The sequence below is a fragment of the Babylonia areolata genome, chromosome 8 (assembly GCF_041734735.1).
Source record: "Babylonia areolata isolate BAREFJ2019XMU chromosome 8, ASM4173473v1, whole genome shotgun sequence".
Classification (NCBI taxonomy): Eukaryota; Metazoa; Mollusca; class Gastropoda; order Neogastropoda; family Buccinidae; genus Babylonia; species Babylonia areolata.
This window is the reverse complement of record NC_134883.1, coordinates 5,090,816-5,112,109: the sequence shown is the minus strand read 5'-3', so window position 1 is coordinate 5,112,109 and position 21,294 is coordinate 5,090,816. Positions and strand designations below refer to the sequence as shown.

Sequence of the window (21,294 nt, the reverse complement as noted above, 5' to 3'; positions counted from 1 at the left end):
TAGTATCATTGAAACGTTCGGTGTTTTTTCTGTCTACAAACATAATGCTTCGTTTTCATCAGGACAGAATGCTAACAGAAACAGACTTCACACAGGCCATGAGCCAACAAAAATCTCAAGGACATTTACAAACTCCGTGAACTAAATGTTACATCTGATTTATTTGCTTTCTAAAACTTTGAACTGAATGATAGCACGGTTTGTTAAATTATAGCCTACAAAGTACTGAGCGCTCACGACTATCAACCACTTTACGTACTGTGTATCATCATCAATTCCCTTTCTATGCAAATGGTGGAAAATTATTTCGAATCGATTTTGTAAACAATGACACACAATCGCTTTTTAACATCCCTGCGTTGGTTTAAAGACTTTTTTTTTTTATCTGGTGTGGAGTTCCACTGCTGTAATTCAATCCTAAGGCAACTAATCATCATTAGGGAATCTCAAGAAAAAAATGCTATTGTATGCCCAGATTTTTTTCTCTTGGACTGGGACTCGTTCTACACACACTCTTTGATTCCACCGGGCCATGCGGGGCTGCGAGACGAGTTCTGGAAGAATGAGGCGTGGCTTCACCAGGCAATAAAAAACATCTTCACCGGAGGTCCGGAGGGCAGATGGATGTTGGGAAAATAAAATTCCACCGATCCAGACAAAACAGGACTGGCAGCGCCAACCAATCACCGTGAAGGACAGAAACGAGGCCAGCAGCCAGGTCATCGGATCAATAACTTTCCCTGGACGGAGAAGTTTTGGCAAAGTCAACAAAGACGTCTCACAGCACGTCTCTCGGTGTGATTAGCTTTTCACATACTCTTTCCCTCCGCTAATTAAATCCAAACAAAAATGGGGTCAGAAACTCGTTGCCTCGTGGGATTCGTTGATGAAAGTTTGAGCAAGAGGCAACAAAGAACAAATTGCGTGAATGTCAGGGGGGTTAACTTCCGAACATACTTCCCCCTGGTTGGTAAATAAGTACGAAGCCATAACAGCGAACAAATTCGCATATATATCCCAAATGGTTGGAAATGTTTCCATGGAGACAAAAGGCACTTTCTTCATGGCTATCGGTGCAATCATCAAAACAATCACCAGTTCATTTTTCAGTCTGTAATTGGAAATATGCGAACATACAGTGTGGGGAATTCTAATAATGTATGGTGGGATGAATTGTTGTGCTGGATGTTCGATGAAAAGAAAGGTTTGATGAGAAAAGTTTGTAATCATAAATTTGGGACTAGAAAGCGTTTACATCAACATGCCATTATCATAGTTCAAGGTGTGTGGGGGAAGAGAAAGCACAGGCTTCCAATACATAACAGTTTGAGCAAACAATTGTAGAGAACTTTCCTCGAAAGACAACAGTTTACAAGAAGGACATCCCCCCTTCCCCAAACCATAACATGCCTCCTTCCCCTGCACGCCCCAAAAATATGCATGGGGAGTGGGGGTAAATAGAAACACAATTGGGGGTAAAGGCAGGGTGAACAGGAACGAGAGGCACGGGCCGACACAGATACGAACATTAGTTTAGAAGAATATTCAGACAGACCGATAGCTACAGACGGGATGACCCTACCACAGCACACACAGAGCTAGCCGAAATCATGGTCAGCCACTCCCTGAAAGATGAACTTACACCAAACGCCCCTCTGTGAAAAATGAGACAGGGGAAAACACTCATCTGATCTGATTGTGGGGGCGAACCCGGTGCATAGTCACCAATAACGAAAACCGTGTTTACATGGACGACCATCGCGTCTGAGCAAAATGTCCTGATGCAATTTCCGCCTTTTCAGCCAGGCAGTTGGTACCCAGAAATCTAATACAAACCAAACTTAGTCTTCACTCCTTTCTCGGATATTCTCTGTCCTCGATCGAAACCCACTGCAAATAATGGCATTCCCCACTTGTCGCTACGTGCAGGTGAGGGAGGGAGAAAACAAGTATAACTTCATAAGGCGTGAGAGTATGAATCTTTCTCGACCAGTAGGGGTGTCTGGGAAATGCAATCTGGTCAGTCATAACGCTGAAATGATGATCATGCCAGCAGCCGTGTCATCGTGTACGAAAAGGACTCGTGCAGTTCTGAGTGAAACACAAGACAATGGCTCAAACTTTTCTATCTAACCCCCAATTTTGTTCAGTCTTTCACCAATAGTTTTATTTCATTTGGCACTTCCTTTCTTTCTTCCTTACTTCTTTAATTCCTTTTTCATGTCCAAACTATCTATATTTTCTACAAAGTATTTCAAACAGCTCTCTGTGTTCTGCAATATTTTTTATAAAAACGTTTTGAAGTAGTGGCTTCATTGTTTTCTTCTTGTGTCGTGTTGTGTCGCAATTTGCACATACATCTACGCTGTCTGTATGCAGGCGCATTAGCGTGATTGTGCGTGTGTCTGTTTGTCTGTGCCTGTATATCTATTTGCTCATTATTGTGTTGTTGTTGTTTTTAAGTACGTCATGATTCATCAAATTCTGGAAAACAGTGCAGTGCCAAGATGCCGTACTGGCAGTATCTAAGAATCATGGCAATGTCAGCCAGCGCCAAGTTTTCAGAACTCATCACAATGTCCGCTGTTCTGCATACCAAGCTTCTTCGCTTTAATTATCCTGCTTGCTTATAAATGCCTGGGGGTGCGTACTGAATTATTTATCACTGCTCCTGCTGCGCATCTCTGGCCTGTCACAAGATGACTGTCACTTGCCGACATCGTAAATCTGTCTCTGCCTCCTCTGCCTCCCTCTCCCCTTCTGCTCCTGCCCCCCTCCTCATCCTCATCCCCCCCTCTCTCTCTCTCTCTCTCTCTCAGAAAGAGGCGGGTAAGAGTGAGTGGGATAGTGTGTGTGTGTGTGTGTGTGTGTGTGTGTGTGTGTGTGTGTGTGTGTGTGTGTGTGTGTGTGTGTGTGTGTGTGTGTGTGTGTGTGTGTGTGTGTGTGTGCGTGCGCGTGTGCGTCCGTTTGTGTGTGAGAAAGAGAGAGAGACAGACAGACAGACATAGAGAGAGTGTGTGTGTGTGTGTGTGTGTGTGTGTGTGTGTGTGTGTGTGTGTGTGTGTGAGTGAGTGAAAGAAACGTACATGTTCACGGAGGTCTGGTTCAAACAGTGGATTAAACACTGTTACAATCTGCACTGTGAGACAAAAAAGAGAGAAAATATTCAATATTCACAGTAAAAACAACAGAAACAATAATACACAAAGTCTGAATCGGGTTGGTAACATGATTCTAAAAGCACACGATTAAGACAAGCACTGCTTCTCCGTTCTACTTTTCTCAAGATTAAGTGGGTCTCACATTAATCATTTTCATAGATTAAGCTGAGAAACTCTTATTCTGCGATACTTTCATCTTATTCGAGCTATGAATGTTTTTTGTTGTTTTTTTATTTCATTTCTTTACTGGGCGAAAGGAAGAAATACGATCCAACATACATATGGAAGGTGAAAAACTGCTACTCAACACTTAAACATCTTAAAAACAGTAGGAAGAGGACAACTTCCTGTTATATTCGATTTCAGATCCTGTCTTAAAGGGGCGTCAGAAGCAATCTCTTCCCAGTGATGATGCCTGAATGCTGATTCTGTCCAAGTACATCAGGAAAATATACTTTGTTCACAAAACGCATTGTTGTTGTTACTGCAGCTCTCGCCACCATCGCCGCTGCTACTGCTGCTGCCAATACTACTACTACTACTACTACCATACTACTACTACTACTATACTACTACTACTACTACTACTACTACTAACACTATACTACTACTACTACTACTGATGATGATGATGATGATGATACCACTATTACCTCTATCTTTATATTTATGCCCATAAATTTGCATATTATGAGAAGTCGACCACGACAGTTTTATTAGTGTGATGCTTTCAAGTACTGTCTTCAACCACTATCCATTCATTATTCCGTAAGCTTTCCATCAGAAAACATTTTTCAAGTCGAATACAAGACTGTCTCCTGAAACACAAACCTTCTCTGTGCATATCTACATTCCTACAAAATGTAAATAAGCCCAACGAATACCCCTGGTGCGTACTGGTCAATGCCTTGCAGCAAACACGTGACACAGGGAAAACCGTATTCCACGTTCAACAGAAATTTACAGGAATAATGGACGTTTATAGAAACGGTTAACAAGTAAACTATCTGGCCATCGTGAAAAATGACAATGTAAATATAAAAGGATCGGGCGCAAGAAGAGATATAATTATAATTTCATTATAAGGAACTGATAAAATTGCCTGAACTGAAAGATAACCATGTGGGATACTAAAAAACGAAAATGAAGACGAAGAATTATAAGATGAAAAAAGCAGAAAAGTGCTAACGTTACTTTTCACGAGAGACAATTGGTTATTGTTTTTTTACTGAAAAAAAACAACACTCCAATTCAAATCATTTCAAGAACAATCGACAAACTATATTACCAAACCATGCACACTAGGTTTTTCTTTCTACCATCACAATATCGTCTCTCTGACGGTATGCAACGCCTGAAATAGCCGTCCCTCTGCAATCCATCCATGATTCCGCTTCATCACACAACCCCAAGCCAGAGCAGACTGCAGACCACACTCATCACCCCTTATCAGTCAGGCACAGAGATCTCCAGCGACAGCTCCTGATCCTAACACTCTCTTTCTCCTCCCCAGACTTTACTTTCGGACCCCTTTTAGGAGCGGATAGAGCCGTCAAAGCGGTTCTTGCCTTGGGAGAGAGCTCAAACAAATCCAGAGACCTCGTCTTCAGTTTCGCGGTTTCTGGTGATGGCATTGAGAGACGGACGAAGAGAAGGTTGTCGGTGGAAAGACGCTGGGTTTTTATGACGAAAAAACACGGAAAGGAAACGAAAGATAGGAAACACGAAAAACAGGGGGCGTTGGGGGGACTGGGGGGGAGGGGGGGGGCACTAAAAACGGTGCAATGTGGGGGGCCAGGAGGAATGACAGTACAGAACCAGGCACATAATATACCGATACAAAGTTTGAAAAAAAAATCAGGAAGTGTAGGAAGGGGGTGGATAAAACAAATTACCATTCTATAAAGGGAGAAATATAAAAATATTGACACAGTAAAGCAAAAACGCGAAAAACTACAATCGAAGAATTTGTTAAAAGAGGGGATGATACTATTTAAAACTGAAAAAAAAGAAGCCATAACGCCAACGGCATTAACCTCGAAGACAATCGACAGATGCCTCCAAACCATACATACTGTTTTCTCCATCTTCACAACACCGTGTTTCTGCTGACAGTAGGCAAAGCCTGGAATATCCGTTCCTCTACTATCCCCTATCACTCCACTTCATACCACAACCACGTCCAAGAAGACTAGAGTCCACCACTCATCCTCTTATCAGCCAAGAACAGAGGATCTTTAACGACGGATCCTGATCCTCTCTGGAACTTTTCTTTACTTTCCCAGACTAAACATCCAGGCTTCTTTCAGGAGAGGGCAGAGCCGGTAAAACGGTCTCATTCGGGAATGAGAAGTCCCACAAATTTAGAGATCACGTCTTCAGTTTGGTGGTTTCTAGTGATGGACTCACGTGACGAATAAAGAAACATTTGTTCTTCGGAAGACGCTGCGGACTGATGATGACGTCGCCGGGAACAGGAAACGGAAACACATGGGAGATGGAGGAGGGTCATGGGGGAAAGAGTGAAAACCAGTGTGAAGCTAAGGGTCAGGAAGAAAGAAACAGGGGGATTATTGCGGTTTTGCAAAGATGGGGAATATGAGGTTGTCTTTTTGTTATTCAACAAGCTTTACCAGGCACACGAAAACCTATGAATTAAAAAAAATAAATAAATAATGAAATGCCACGATTGTATTTATCACTGAATCAAGCAGAAATGCATCTCTTATAACATACTATCCAAACAATCATATAATTGGTCAGTGGCTGGATGCAACTCTGGTTCTGACCCTGTTAGATTAACTTCTATTTTACGAAACCCATTAAGAAATTTTCTGTGATTGTACTAAATATTAATTTCCATCTACACGGTGTCCCCCAATTCACCATTCACTCCCCTCCCCCGCCTCTTCTAAATGATAACATTCAAATGTAAACATGAATACTCTAACAAAATGTCCACATCACCAGTATGTGTGACGGGCCATAAAACAAAATTCCTTTTCGTGGTTCTGGTTCATATTAGGATGAATTCAGTAGGAGAGAATACTTCCGTTCAGATGACCTGTTCTAAAGCAAAGAAGATGCAAATCATGAACAAAGTAACGAAAGGGGAAATGACCAAAACGACGGACTCAAGTAAATAAAACTAATATTAGTATCAGCCTGCCAGCTCAAGTCTTTTTTGGAATGAAAAGAAATCCAGATCTTTCTTCCATTAACTAATGTTACAGTCATATCACGGAATCGGCGTAATCAGATTGGTCTAGAAGCACTGGACCCCTCATCAACCGTCATGAAATAATAAGGAACAATCAAATTCAGATTGGTCTGAACGCGCTGCTTTTCTCATCAATAGTCCATACATCGTTCCCTGTTTTTCAAACCTCAGAAAAACGGTTCCGTGTGGAGAACCACACATAACGTGATGGCAATCCATTTCATGCTTGGATAATTCCATCCTGCATAGAATCCCATTCCTGCCAATAAGTGTGTCTGCATGGCTGGATATCGTGGGAAGGAGAAAAGAACCCAGCAGACTGCTTCAGAAATCGACGAATCACAGCCTTTGTATCCAGCACGTGCTGACGGAAATGCAACCAATCATATGTTGTGAAGGATCGTGCCTACCACCCATATCAGACAGAGGTCAACATCACACGCGACGCAAACCCGTGGAAAGAAGCACGAGAGAAAAGAATCCTATCTTTTGCAGTTCGGGACGCAGACTGTTCAGATAGTTTCCTGTCTTTGCCAGATCCTTGGAAGTAACCTATGTTTTGTCCCGCAATAGTCAGTGTCCTCTGTACTGCAGTATCTACAGTATGATGTAGGTTCGGTTCCCAAGAAAAGGAACATCTTCATCCCATATCAAATGTCTTAGTTACATCGCCATTACATTTGAAGAAAGTCCATTCGACATTAACTCTGTGTGTGTGTGTGTGTGTGTGTGTGTGTGTGTGTGTGTGTGTGTGTGCATGCGTGTGAACGTGAGACAATTCTATGCTGAAATTCATTTATTCAAATTGTCACCAAAACACTCAAATCTTTCGCTTCGCGCGCGCGACACTTACACCACCTTACACCACCACCAAAGCAACACAAACCATCAGCAGCAGCATCATAACTATCATCATAACACTTCATGTATGGTGATCCAGAGAACATTGCCACGGGATGCCACCGCTGCGTTTCGACAGGCACAGCCATGCTGTGGTCGGCACGTAGGATCATTGTTAGGTGGGCTCCTTGACAGCTCCCCGGCAGAGGCGGTGTGTGGAACGCGCGCTGAATTATTTATAAGAGCCGCCATTCCCCGTATCCGCTCTGCTTTATTAGCGTCTGAGAACTTTGTCACTGATGGGGATCACAGCCATCAACCTTGGTCCCCCGGTTTGTCTACTTAAGTCTGTTTGTCTCTCCCCGCCCCTTCATCGACCCCCCCCCTCCCCGCCCCCCACCTCCCCACCCTTTCCCTCCCTCTCTCTCTCTCTTCAGAAAAGGGGGTTACTTGGCAGCAAGGGGAAATTGGGAATATGATGGTATTATTTTGCCTGGCGTCAATGTTTATAAATACCTTGGAATCCTTTTTTTTCTCTCTACTCGTTTGAGATCTATCTTGCAGAGAAAAGAATGCGTTGTTGTCTGTTGTAAGAAATTGTTCTTGTTGAATAAGAGCTCGCTGGAATTTGTTTGGATTTTTTTTTTTTTTTTTTTAATTATTACTCTCAGATACAACCCATGGTACACTACGGCTCAAAGTTGTGGGGACTCATTAGGAAAGCTGCTATGTATCGCGAGTCTGTTCACTTGGGTTTTAAAAGTTTGGGGGGAATCATTATGCCTTCTATGCAAGGAATCCAGAGAGAACAAAATTCATTTTGTTTTGAAAGGTCCTGCCCTAACAGGCCTTCGAGTTAAATTTGTTCCAAAGAAATATTATACATATCCATGTCTATCTAGATTATGTTTATTGATGTCATCGACTGTTGAAGAAACTATGTCCAGTCTAGCTTCGTATTAATATAGAGTACTTCAACTGAGAGAAACACTCGTATCCTAACTGTTGTAGAATCTGGCTATGGTTGATGTTTTTAAATAGACATAGTAACACATGTTAAACCTATTATCGCTTTCTATTCATATGGGGTCATGGCCTTAAATGAATATATCATCTGAATCTGAATATCCCTCTTTGTCTGTCTGCCTCTCTGTGTGTGTGTGTGTGTGTGTGTGTGTGTGTGTGTGTGTGTGTGTGTGTGTGTGTGTGTGTGATATAGAGCGAGACACTGAGTGGAGGGAAAGACGGGGATAGGGCAGTGGGGAGAGAGAGAGAGAGAGAGAGAGAGAGAGAGAGAGAGAGATTTGTTTTCGTTTCATTTTCTAAATCGAAGACTGGCTGGATGTCAACAAGCGAGTTCCTCACGTTATATGCCTGACTGAACGTTAATTAAAAAAACCCGTATCCCCCTATCACACAACCCCTCTCTCTCCTCGCCTGCCTCTCCCCTACGCTTTTTGTATCTACACACGTCAATCAACATCCTCGCAGCAAGCCTTTGAACATTATAAGAAGCTGCTCAATGCTTTCCAAATATTCCTAGCAAAAACCAAACATTCTCCAGGAACTGCACTGCAAACGGCGGCCTCAGAGTTCTGAATCAGCGTTTCTCAATCTAATTTGACGAGCTCCGCAGGCTCGCTTCAGAAAGGAAAGAAGGACAAAAACCGCCAAATAATCAAGTCAGACAAACATAACTGGGAAAACATCATAGAGCCAGGCATGTTGCGGGAATGTATTCATTTTCAACACAAAACCCTGTTTGTTAAGTTAATCCAATGCTTGAAGTCTTCAACCTGAAAAAAGGCCTAGTTTTGACGTCAGAATATTTCCAGGTCTAACTGACACTAGCTTTGCAACAAAGAAAAAAAAAGGAAGAATTCTAAAAGCAGGAGGTGATGACAAACCAGTGTAGTGGAAAACAAATTTTAAAGCCGGAGATGATGATAAACCAATGCGGTGGAAAGAATTTTAAAAAGCAGGAGATGATGACAAACCAGTGTTAAGAACCGATACTCAAGTATACCGCCCACATCATGACAAAGTTCGAAAGCCGCACGATCGAATTATTTCATGGATCGGTGTTCTTTGTTTCTATTCTCACCCCCTAACATTACGAATTAAGGGTCTGGATGCCAGTCTTCCAGTCAAGACAATAAACGAAGTCCCGTCTGTGTTGTAAACTTTTAAATTCCATAGACAGAGTATGAGTGGTCCAAAAATAAGCATGCAGACACTGAAAATGTGGCGTCGACTGTGGCGTCACTCATAGCTGGGGGCAGCAGCTGGGCAAGTCTTTCAACTACAGTGACCAGAAAAAATATGCAATTCATGGGGGACCAAGTTAGGCACTATAATGTGGCCACAGCCTTTATTAAGCGCTAATTTCCTTCTTCCAATAGCGCTTATACACAGGACGGTAGTTCAAAAAGCGCCGAATGCGTATGTCCCCTTAAGCGCGAATGATTTATCCTAGCAGAAGCAATGATGCTGATGATTTTACCGTATGCCGTGCATATGTATTCTATGTGTCAACGCGGTAAACAATTGTTATCTATGTGTGAAATTCAACAATGAAACATTACGAGAATTCACTCCCAATTCACTCATAAACTGCCAAACGAACACATGGTTGAGCAAGGCTTCTGTACTGAGTCGTGTCGTCCAGACAGACAGACAGAATGACAGATCGATAGATAGACTGACTGACTGATTGATTGAATGATTGATTGGTAGGTAGGCAGGCAGGTAGAAAAGTGAATAGGTATATAAAAAAAATACATGTGTATATACAAATCAACAGATATCGGTAAGGATTCCCTGCTTGCTTTTTGTTCTGTTCTGTGTTGGGTTGTTATGTATCGCTTAAAACCTTCCTGTCTCAACTGAATACAGATTTCTCCATTTGAAATTCATGCTATTCTCCCTGAGGAAACCGCGTCGCCACAAGACAAAACACGTTTTTGTGGAAGAATATCCGTTTGGAACAAAATCCATACGGGAGAGGGAGAGAAGGAGGGACAAGAAAAGGAGGTGAGAGAGAGGGGACAGACAGAGAGAGAGGGGAAGGGCCCGGGGGCGGGGGTGGGGGTGTGGGGGGTGTCAGGCATTATGACTCCATTTTTTCCACGTTTCTGTTATATGTTAGAAGGATGAGAATGGGACAGGAGGGAGCTCTCTTGAACAAGAGGGGAGGAGACAGGGCACAACCCACTTCTCATGAAAAATCGATCAGTGGCGAGACAGGGTAGATATTTTCCCTCCAAGTGCGATTCGAGTGACAACATAATAGCAGCATCCATTTTGCTCAGTCGGTGCGGGCTCCATTAGAACCATTTTCAATCAGCTGGTGGGTCAGCCGCGTGCATGCTACGGGTTTCACTTCCTTGCTTCAACGATTAGAAAAATACTGACAATTTATGGAGTTGCCGACTTGTGGAATTGGGTCAGTCTTCTTGGAGCCCTGGCTTGAACGGGAAGAAAATATTTACAGTCTGTTCACACCAGTTTTGGTTTTTATTTACAGTCTGTTCACACCAGTTTTGGTTTTTATTTACAGTCTGTTCACACCAGTTTCGGTTTTTATTTACAGTCTGTTCACACCAGTTTTGGTTTTTTTTACAGTCTGTTCACACCAGTTTTGGTTTTTATTTACAGTCTGTTCACACCAGTTTTGGTTTTTATTTACAGTCTGTTCACACCAGTTTAGGTTTTTATTTACAGTCTGTTCACACCAGTTTTGGTTTTTATTTACAGTCTGTTCACACCAGTTTTGGTTTTTATTTACAGTCTGTTCACACCAGTTTTGGTTTTTTTTACAGTCTGTTCACACCAGTTTAGGTTTTTTATTTACAGTCTGTTCACGCCAGTTTTGGTTTTTATTTACAGTCTGTTCACACCAGTTTAGGTTTTTTATTTACAGTCTGTTCACGCCAGTTTTGGTTTTATTTTGTTTTTTATTTACAGTCTGTTCACACCAGTTTTGGTTTTTATTTACAGTCTGAGTCTGTGCACACCAGTTTTGGTTTTTATTTACAGTCTGAGTCTGTTCACACCAGTTTTGGTTTTTATTTACAGTCTGAGTCTGTGCACACCAGTTTTGGTTTTTATTTACAGTCTGAGTCTGTGCACACCAGTTTTGGTTTTTATTTACAGTCTGTGCACACCAGTTTTGGTTTTTATTTACAGTCTGAGTCTGTGCACACCAGTTTTGGTTTTTATTTACAGTCTGTGCACACCAGATTTGGTTTTTGTTTACAGTCTGTTCACACCAGTTTTGGTTTTTATTGACAGTCTGTTCACACCAGTTTTGGTTTTTATTTACAGTCTGTTCACACCAGTTTTGGTTTTTGTTTACAGTCTGTTCACACCAGATTCGGTTTTTATTTCAACAGAAAAGGAAACACTGAACATTTGTGATATGGCTTGGGGAGAATGAAACATTAGCATCCGTGTTAAAGTTGGCTTCATATATATATATATATATAGAGAGAGAGAGAGAGAGAGAGAGATATCCTTTGCTCAGAAGGAAAACAAATGCCGTCTGAGCAGTTGATTTCTTTTGACTGGCAAAGGTGAATAAAATGGTTCAAGTCCTGTGTGAGTTTTGAGTCAATGAAACATTCGTGTGATGTGTAGCCTATATCTGTAATACGAATTACGTTTGAGAACTGAGTGACGCTGATCCCGGATGTTTTTGGGAGAGGCTGTTGCAGGGTTCTGGATAGGAATGTGCTGATGAAACAAGTTAGAGAAGTATTGAGAGTTAGGTTTAGGATAAAGCATTCCTAAATATCGCGCAGTAGCTTATTTCATTTTCTTAATTTTCTATTTTAATTTATTATCATTGTTTATGCCTGGGGGGTTCTCGTCTACGCATGAGTTTATGCGCAGGGTAACGTCAGATAATATTCAAGATTTAGTTGCGATTTAGCATTTACTGAGGAGTAACGTGTCGACAGGTCTGTCAATTTTCGATAAGTCAAGATTACTTTTTGATAGGACAATGTGATTCGATCAGACATCCTTTGGACTGCAATAATAACAACACGCATTATCTAAGATTTCATTATTGTATTATTTTCTGAATCTTGTATGAAGCATATAGGCAAATCGTCCGAGCCAGCTAATCGAGAAGATCCGAAATCATTTAGACCATTCTGGGACAAAAATACAGCACACATTAAGCTCAGCGATTTCCCAAAAGACCGGCGGCTATTTCTACAAGTAGGATCGCATATCGTTCCCCCATGCCCCAGTGTTGTGTAAGTATCCAGATAAAGTTCCACTGGCCGCGGGGTTTAAGTGACACCAAGACCCCCCCCCCTCCCCCACAGGGGCTTTGACAACCCACTAAAAGTGTCAGCGCCTGGGTCTTGAATCCGGGATGTTCGCTGTCTTCCCGCTGTTACGCCGTGGGCAGTTTGACTCAGTACCCACCCGTCAAGCGTCTATAAGTTTGTCTGCAGCAGGCGCGTCTAAACATTTGTGTGATAGACTAACATTTAAAAAATGTCATCTTTGTTTCTTAACTCATTGAGCCACGCGCCCGAGCACTGCTCTGACGTCAAAATCCGTCTCAATAAAACAGTTTTCACGTTCCTTCGTGTACATAAACAGTACAGAAAGGGAACAAACTTTCGCAGTGTTTTAGGATGTGTCCACACGTAATATGGAGGAAAAACAACATACTTTCTGCGTTTTTCCGCGTCAGTCTGGAATGGAAGCCTCCTGGGGCTGTAAGCTCCCCAAGGGTTGAATGGGTTAAGGCGGACAATGACAGGCCTAATTTACATTGTATTCTTATTTCGTAAATGGCTGAAGAGAAACTGCAAATTTCTTCCTTGTCTTAAAGCATAATGGAAATCTGATCAAGACACCCATCGCCTTTGGTGTTGTTCTCAGAAGGAATGTTCAGAAAGATGTAGAGAATACTGATGGCTCAACAATAATAACAATAATAATAATGAGAAAGATATGAGTTGCAACTTTGCGATGAAGACGATTCCAGAAACAATGAAAATGGTGGCGAGGGGCATATTAAAAGAGGGAATGGCTAAATGGGCGTCTTCACGAAAATCGGACATACCAAAATTTCTCATGGGAGCTGTCATTTATACCCTCATGGGGACTTTATCTGTGACTCGGCGTTTTTGTTGGAATTTGCGCCTTACTTTAATGTTGTGTGCATTGTCGTTCTGCTAATCTGGAACTGTAAACAGCTCTGAGAGCGACATAACATCAAAAATGTGTTGTTTGTGTGGTTCTGTGTGTACGCCGATGAGACAGTAAGCTGACAACCAGAGAGATTCGACCGTAAATGATACATGCTGAAACTAAAAGCTTTGTATTAAACGCCCCCGTAGTGTCATTCTTATAAGACAACTTCGGTCCGTCTTTCAGTAATAGATTACGCTCAGTCTTAATCACAGAACTACGGGAAATGTTCTGAGAGTGTCAAGTAAACATCAAAGTGAATTTATCCGTGGTGTCTGACGAGAAAAGGTAGGAAAGAGGGAAAGAACCAAGTCGGGGAGGGGTGGGGGCGGCACAAGGTTCCTGAGAGAAATTTTGCTGTTTAAACCATTATCTTTACAGAAAAAATGTCAGTTTGAGGCAGTGCAACTTTAACAAAATGTACTGGCTTTTGAGTTTATGAATTATATTAACGAATGATGGGCGTATATCAACTCTGTCTAGAGTAATGTGCAACTGCCTAAAAATAGAAGGTGCCCAACAGCCAAACGTTTCGGTTTCATAGTCACAAGTCTAAATCAAATTCCGATTGTACCCGGGTTTTCTAGAACAGGCTGATTTAAACAAAGTGATTTTGATACACGCACATTCACTCTTAGGTATCGATAATTATCGTGACAGAGCGCTGAAAAGGGTGTCGTTGGTAACTTCTTGTTCTGGATATTTTTTCCTTCCGGAAGCAATATATTTTCAACAGTCGCCAAGCTGAATCTTTTTCAAACTATTTAGTTTTCTTGCAGTGTCAATGTGCATGCGACTCATATGTTTAGCTGATCACATCTTGCAAATGATCGATTCTTTAAAGGTGGAAATCGAAGTATAGCAGTGGTTCACGTGTGACAAGTATGTGAAGCATAGCATACTATTTTCTGTTTCTTGATCCTAAATGTTCATTTCAGAAGGGAAAAAGCTTCATAGACCAGTTATAAATTTATCAGATTGATGAACTGTGATCAACTTTCTGTATCTTTGCAGAATCAAACGTCTGCAGAAGCCTTAAGAAGAAGTAAACCCAGTTGTTAGTGAACTCAAGTGTTGTTGGGTGGTGTTTTTGTATAACTTTGTTCTTTTTCGCTCTTGTATGTTTGTTTTAATGGCCCTTGTAATGATCAGGAACACTCCTGTCTGTTTCTGATGCAGAGCAGTGTGTCTGGGGTGTATCGCAGTTTTATCCATTGCATCTGCTGTCCTCAGTCATAGTTACCTTTGCATCATAAATCACTGTGCGGTTTCAATCTCATTTGCGTGATGAATACAGCGCCCATTTTTATCATTTCAATCTCACATTTCATATGTATATGCAAAGTCCAGGGTTTATATATCTTTTTTAACGGAGTGGGGGAGCAGGGGTGGTGGGGGATCGGGTGCACAAAAAACAGGAGTGACGCAGGGCAAGAGCAATGGCATGACTTAAATACCACAGATCTTGAGAGAGAACAAAGAAAAAAGTAATGAGACTTTTTTGAAAGTTAACTGTTTCACGACTTTCAACCTACGGGGGGAAAAATCACCTGTCTGGAACCGTTCACAGGCCATCCTCCTCCTTGTTTCCGGGAGCTTCAGGTGCTTTAATGATTATTGCATTGAAGGTGAGAGCAGTCCGGCACTCATTTGTCATTCTTCCCGAGCTGTGTTTAACCCCCCCCCCCCCCCCGCCCCCCCCCCTCTCTCTCTCTCTCTCTCTCTCTCTCTCTCTCCCGTATTTTTGTTCTCTATTTTCTTCATTGATGGCTTGATGTAAAAAAAATTTTAAAAATAAAAAGGAAAAAAAAAAAAGCAATTGTTGCTTATTCAATTCACCATCATGAAATAAAATCTTGACTTATAAATGCATACATACATGTATACACATGCTAATTGCTATATTCATCATCTACCTGTACATCATCGTTAGGAAAACCAAAACTACGATAACCCTTACCCTGTCTCCCCCATCCCTATTTCCCTCGCCCTCTCCCGACCGGGGCATTTTTTTTTTTTACACTAAAATAAATACTGGAGAGAAGGGGAAAACAAATGTATGTTTTAATAGTTTCGCCGATTCGGATTTCAATCACCTCCGGCCACATGTGTGTACATGGCCTTAAGTGGTTCCAAAGGGGACGGGAGGAAAGAAAAGGGAGAGAAAAAAAAGAGAAAGAAACAACAGAAAAGAAAAGACGGGGAAGAAAAGCACAAACGTCGGACCAATGCCGTTCTCTGAATGCTGAAGCCTGACGACTCGTGAAAGCCCCGTGTGCCCAAAGGAAAACAGAAGCCGGATTGTACGTGCTCGGGAGCACAACTGTGGGGAAAACTGAGGACGAGATAACAAAATTATGGGATGGACGTGACTCAACTTTCAACCCACGTGAGTGTGTGCGCAAGGACGCAGGTGGCTTCCACAAACAAAGAAGGGGAGAGAGAAAGAAAGTAAACAACAACAAAAAAGAGAAAACGCAAGCATCAGGACAAGGCCAGTAACAGTCACATGACTGTTGCCCAATGACACGTGAAAATTGCCTTGCACGTTCTCGAAGCACACTTGCGGTGGGGGTGGGGGCGGGGGCTTAGTCCACAAATACTTTTTGAACATGCTCAAATTTCGTAAGCTGAGCTTGTTCAATATCCATTCTCTACCCAACCCCACCTCCACTCCCTGGAACTTGATGAACACGAGCAACCAATTTTGTGGTTTCAACCATGACACAAAATTTAAAGCGACTCAACTTAGCGGTATGTGAAAAGCCCTACGTGGCTTTAAAAAAGCAAACAACAGCAAGCACCACAATATGGCCAAAGGCGTCGTCAAAAGGCTGGTGCCGAATGACTTGTGAGAGCCTTTGTCATTTGTTAAAGCCACCTTCTCAAGTGCCTGAAGTACACATGTTTGCAAAAGAGCCGCGTTTGAACGATCAAAGCCTCTCTGTATCCCAATACCCTCCACTCGCGCTTCCCCTCCCCCCACCTCCCTCCCACTCCACAAAAAATCACCTTTGTGTGTGTGTGTGGAGGGGGAGGGGATGAGTGTAAACTGTTATTTGATATCCTGGAGCCAGTTGCATCGCTTGGTTCTAACTTTTTGACAGTTACACGTGACTAAATGCCTACGTTGACCGAACTACACCATTGGCCAGTTCCATACGACATACAGTTAGTAGCGGGTTACGATCATACTAGGCTCTTCCGTCCGAGCAATGCGACTGGCTCCTGTAGTGCACCTACTTTAGTGTTTTCAGTCACGGTCCTGGCCCTGCACTGCCCTCACCACAATACACACAACCGACCTGACGAGGAAACGAGGGAACAGTATCAGTATCAGTAGCTCAAGGAGGCGTCACTGCGTTCGGACAAATCCATATCCGCTACACCACATCTGCCCAGCAGATGCCTGACCAGCAGAGTAACCCAACGCGCTTAGTCAGACCTCGAGAAAAAATTTTATTAAAATAATAATAAATAAATAAAATAATAAAATAAGATAAAAGGGAACATAGTATGGCCCATCGTGGAGACCAGTAACTGCGAGCTAAAGCACGCGGAAGTTCAATCAAGTGTGCAAGGCGGTTGGGTGAGGCTTTAAGTCCCCGGAACGGGTGTATTTGGAAAGTCGAAATCTCAATACTGTGGCTGATGTCGCAAACATAACAAAATCGAAATTTGATCTGTTTGATTAATTCGAGAGGGCGGGGGTGGAGGTGGGGAGTGGGAGTGTTCACACCATTATTTCAAGTTTATGAAGCTCATTATCCATTCATTGATTTCCACCTTGAAAGAGAATCATACAAAAGTTTGTCTTGGATGGCAGGTTTGGGTATTCCCTTTCTTTATAGAGAAACCAAAACCAAAAAAGAAACCTATAATTCGTGATGTTCTTGCTACCCCCCCCCCCCCTCCAATGGCGCTGGATTGCACACGATTCGCCATGTGCTGATATATACTGATGTTCATGAGACCTGCACGCATCACTGAAGACAAACTTCTGTATGAGTGTGACCAGTTTACATTTTATTTCGACTGACTTTACTGACCCCCAGCTTTCTTCCAACTTCAGGAAGTCTTCATTCTTTTAAAATACAATCATGAACACCTGGATGCTTCACGTTCTGTTCACCATACTTTAATACCTTTCCTTATTTCCTTGGTGTCTTTTTCACAGGAAATGAGGATGTACGCAAAAAATATATTTATCTGACAGATTCATCTTCGACCAGGAGGGAAAAAATGCACACATTCATAAAAATTCTTTCTCAGATAGACCGATTTGTGACCACACTAAACACACACACACACACACACGCACACACCATTTTGAAGATGAAAAGAAGAAGGTTCATGACCATACAGAAAAGACGCACATATGACTTCTGTATGTTCATCACCGCAGCGTGATTCACACCGCGAAGAGCGGACAAACAGACTTCTCTCATTTCCTCTCTCCACGGAGACGTTTGACCTTTACCGCCAATGGCGGAAGGACATGTGATCAAAATATAATTAACGACCGCGCGGGCGCGCGAGTGTGTGTGTGTGTGTGTGTGTGTGTGTAAATGAGTCTGTGTTTTGTTCTGCGTGTGTGATGTGTGTGTGTGTGTGTGTGTGTCTTTGTTTTGTTGTGCGTTTGTGTGAGTGTGTTGTGCACGCGCGCATCAGCGCCGCGTACATACGTGTGTATGTGTGCTTGCGTATGCGTGCGCTTGTGTGCGTATGTGCGTGCGTGCGTCCGTGCGTGTGTGCGTGCGTGCGCGTGTGTGTGTGTGTGTGTGTGTGTGTGTGTGTGTCTGTGTCTGTGTCTGTGTACGCGCGCAGGTTTGCCTCCCTCTTTCTTTTCTCTTAAGTCTCTGCGAGCTTTTCTCAATGTCAAGTTAACTGGCTATGTTATTTGCTGGCAAGGCGCGTTACCGAAATGCCTCGTTTTATTTCTTCTCCTGTTGCTTTTCCACCTTTCGTTTTCTTTCTTGAGGTCTTGTCCTATACTCCGCGTTCACGAAGCTCTCTCTCTCCCCCTCTCTCTCTCTCTGTCCCTCCCTCCCTCTTCTGTGTCGAAATGTGCGCACATGCACAAAGACACACACATCACTGACATTCGACCCAATTTCAAATCCCATTAATGAACAAAAAAAGTGTTCCGATTGCGAATGTATAACAAAAACAAAGTCAGATGGTGGACAGACAGACAGACATGTACACGCGCCACACATAGGAGACAGTTGGAGGGGTCGCGTGCAGGGTTCGAGAACATTGAAACACAAAAAGTAAACACCTCAGTCTCCTCAGACTCATAATATCCACGTCCTCGCTCACTCTTTACAAGCGTCGAAGGGGAAGTTTCCGTGCAACTTGGATTTCAACTGCAGTCAGCCCCCACCTCTTCACAAAAAGCACGCACGCACGCAGGTACGCACTCAATCTCTCTCTCTTACAAATACTTTCTGAAACAAACACACACACACACACACAGCGTACAGCACAGCACAGCACATGACACCACAATCCTCTTACCTTCAGTCAAGCTGACGAGACAGGCCAGCAATACGCAGCAGAACACGGTAAAAGCCGACAGGTCCATCGTCGCAGATTGCCAACGTTACCAAATTACTTGCTGTTCCGGCTTCTTTGTCTGCGAGGTCTCTTTGCAGAAACAACCCACACCTTGCGGAAGCTGAACTACCCACTTTGGGAAGGGGGGGAGAGAGGAGGGTGGCTGGTTGCTTGGTGAAGGTTTCTGACGACGCGATGTCGGGGACTGGTTGCTGTTTCGCTGTTTCGTTCCCTGTCGTTTCTTCTTTTTCGTGTGTCGTGGCAACTGTTTGCTTTTGTGTGTGGACGCTTTTCTTTTTTACTGATTGTACATGTCTCGGCTGCTGTCTTTGCTTTTTATGTATTGACTTACAAAGGTGCTGTTCAATTCCAACACTGCTGTTGATCGGCGGTATCCAACAATGTCTTAACAGTGTTGGCGTTTCGTACACCTACTGGTTGATCACAAGCAGGACCAAGCGGAAGTAATCATTGGCCAGGATACTCCTGCAAACAGAAGTAGTTGATCCGGTCAGCAGACCATAAAATAAAGAAGAATCATAAATGTTAATTCCTTTCAGCATTACATTGAAAATCAAGACCAAAAGAACAAAATGTTACATAAATCGCTCAAATGACAATGATATTCTTCAAAGCAGCACATTTAATATAACAATAATTTCAGCAGAAAAATATAATATATGAATAACCAGTGCACATACACACACACATATATATATATGTGTGTGTGTGTGTGTGTGCTATTACCAATCTACTAACACTTCCATCCACGCTTACAAACCAGGTTACAGAAGAGCTTTAAAGTATTACCAATATCTATTGGCGCATAACTATCATTCGGCTTGCAATGAAAAAACAACGTGTAAACGGACACATGAAGATATACTTCAGCGCTCAACGATATGACTCCAATGAAGAACCAAAAGGTTTCCAATACACAATTTAATTTCCATGTGGATTAATAAAGTGTTTTTGATTGATCGAATACCGGAGTACTGGGATTTGTTTCGCAATTCCAAATCAGTTTATCTTTCAGCGCTGATGACCGAATTGACTTTTTACCTGAAAACACGCAAACAATATGAATGCTATTTGACACGACTTCATAAAACATCACAGTAATACAAAATATTTTTTTTATATCTCGTCGTTCTCAACAGCCAAGTTGGAAGAAATAGGCCAAATGATAGGTTTTCAAAGCAGATCAGAATAAATTGTTGATTTTTTTTCATTCTAAAAACACGCGCTCCCCTTTCAATCTAATTCAGTTGTGTACTGTAGTGTGTGTTTTTTTTGGAAATATTTTCAACCACTGTTCTTAAAGAAGTCCTCTGATGAGCAAGGAATATTGGCCAATGACATCGCAGTGCCAGTCTATACAATTATGATCAATCCACTATTTTCTCATGCACCTATCAAATAAGTACTGATGATGTAATATGAGTAAACAGCAACACAACACAGCAGCAGCGCGCGCGTATGAGTAAGAGAGAGAGAGAGGGGGGGGGGGGAGGCGGGGGGCTGGGGGGGGGTGAGCATGGGGCTGGGGGTTCGGGGTGGAGATATTGCCAAGAGCGAAAAAAAAGAGACAGACAGATACCAGACAGCTGATCGAAGAGTGGAAAGTTAGAAAACTCGAGAACAAAGACTATCACAAGTCGCAATGTTCCAGCTTGTCAAGTCTCATGCAGTACATTTATACATCGGACCCAAAAATCGATCAAACGCACAGAACAATGAGGAGCGGGGAGGCGGGATACTTCTCTCTCACCAAGGTAGTAGATTGTAAACAGCAGCACGCAGCTGAAAAGCCCGCGCGAAAAAAAATGTTTGATTTCATGCCTGCGGCAGAGAACCAGCAAGCGAGATGAGAGAGAGAGAGAGAGAGAGAGAGAGAGAGTGTGTGTGTGTGTGTGTGTGTGTGTGAGAGAGAGAGAGAGAGAGAGAGGAGGAAGGGATGGGGAGAGAGGTGGTGGTGGGGGTACATGATGTTTAGTCACTAAAACACCCCCCTCTCTCTCTCTCTAATAAAAAATATTAAAAAGAAGAGAAGAGAGAGAGAAAACAAACCCATATATATATATATATATATATATATATATATATATACTAATAATAATAATAATAAAATTTTAAAAATATATGCTCTACAGTGAAATTCTTTTCTTAAAACCAGGAATCACAAAAACAGACGTTTAGATCTCTCTGTTTCTGTCTGTCTGTCTGCCTGCTTGCCTGGCTGCCTCTCTCTCTCTCTCTCTCTCTCTCTCTCTCTCTCTCTTTCTCCCCTCACACACA

At 42.5% G+C, this 21,294-nt stretch overlaps 1 protein-coding gene across 5 annotated transcripts in view; it reads right to left on the bottom strand.

The window, feature by feature from the left end:
* LOC143284477 (properdin-like) overlaps window positions 1–21,294 on the bottom strand; it is a 191,757-nt gene that overhangs the window by 155,301 nt on the left and 15,162 nt on the right. For all 5 annotated transcript variants that reach the window (XM_076591150.1, XM_076591152.1, XM_076591149.1 and 2 more), the window contains exon 2: window positions 18,958–19,482. In XM_076591150.1, the coding sequence (XP_076447265.1) occupies window positions 18,958–19,024 (67 nt within the window). In that variant the 5' untranslated portion in view covers window positions 19,025–19,482. The remainder of the gene's footprint in view (window positions 1–18,957; window positions 19,483–21,294) is intronic.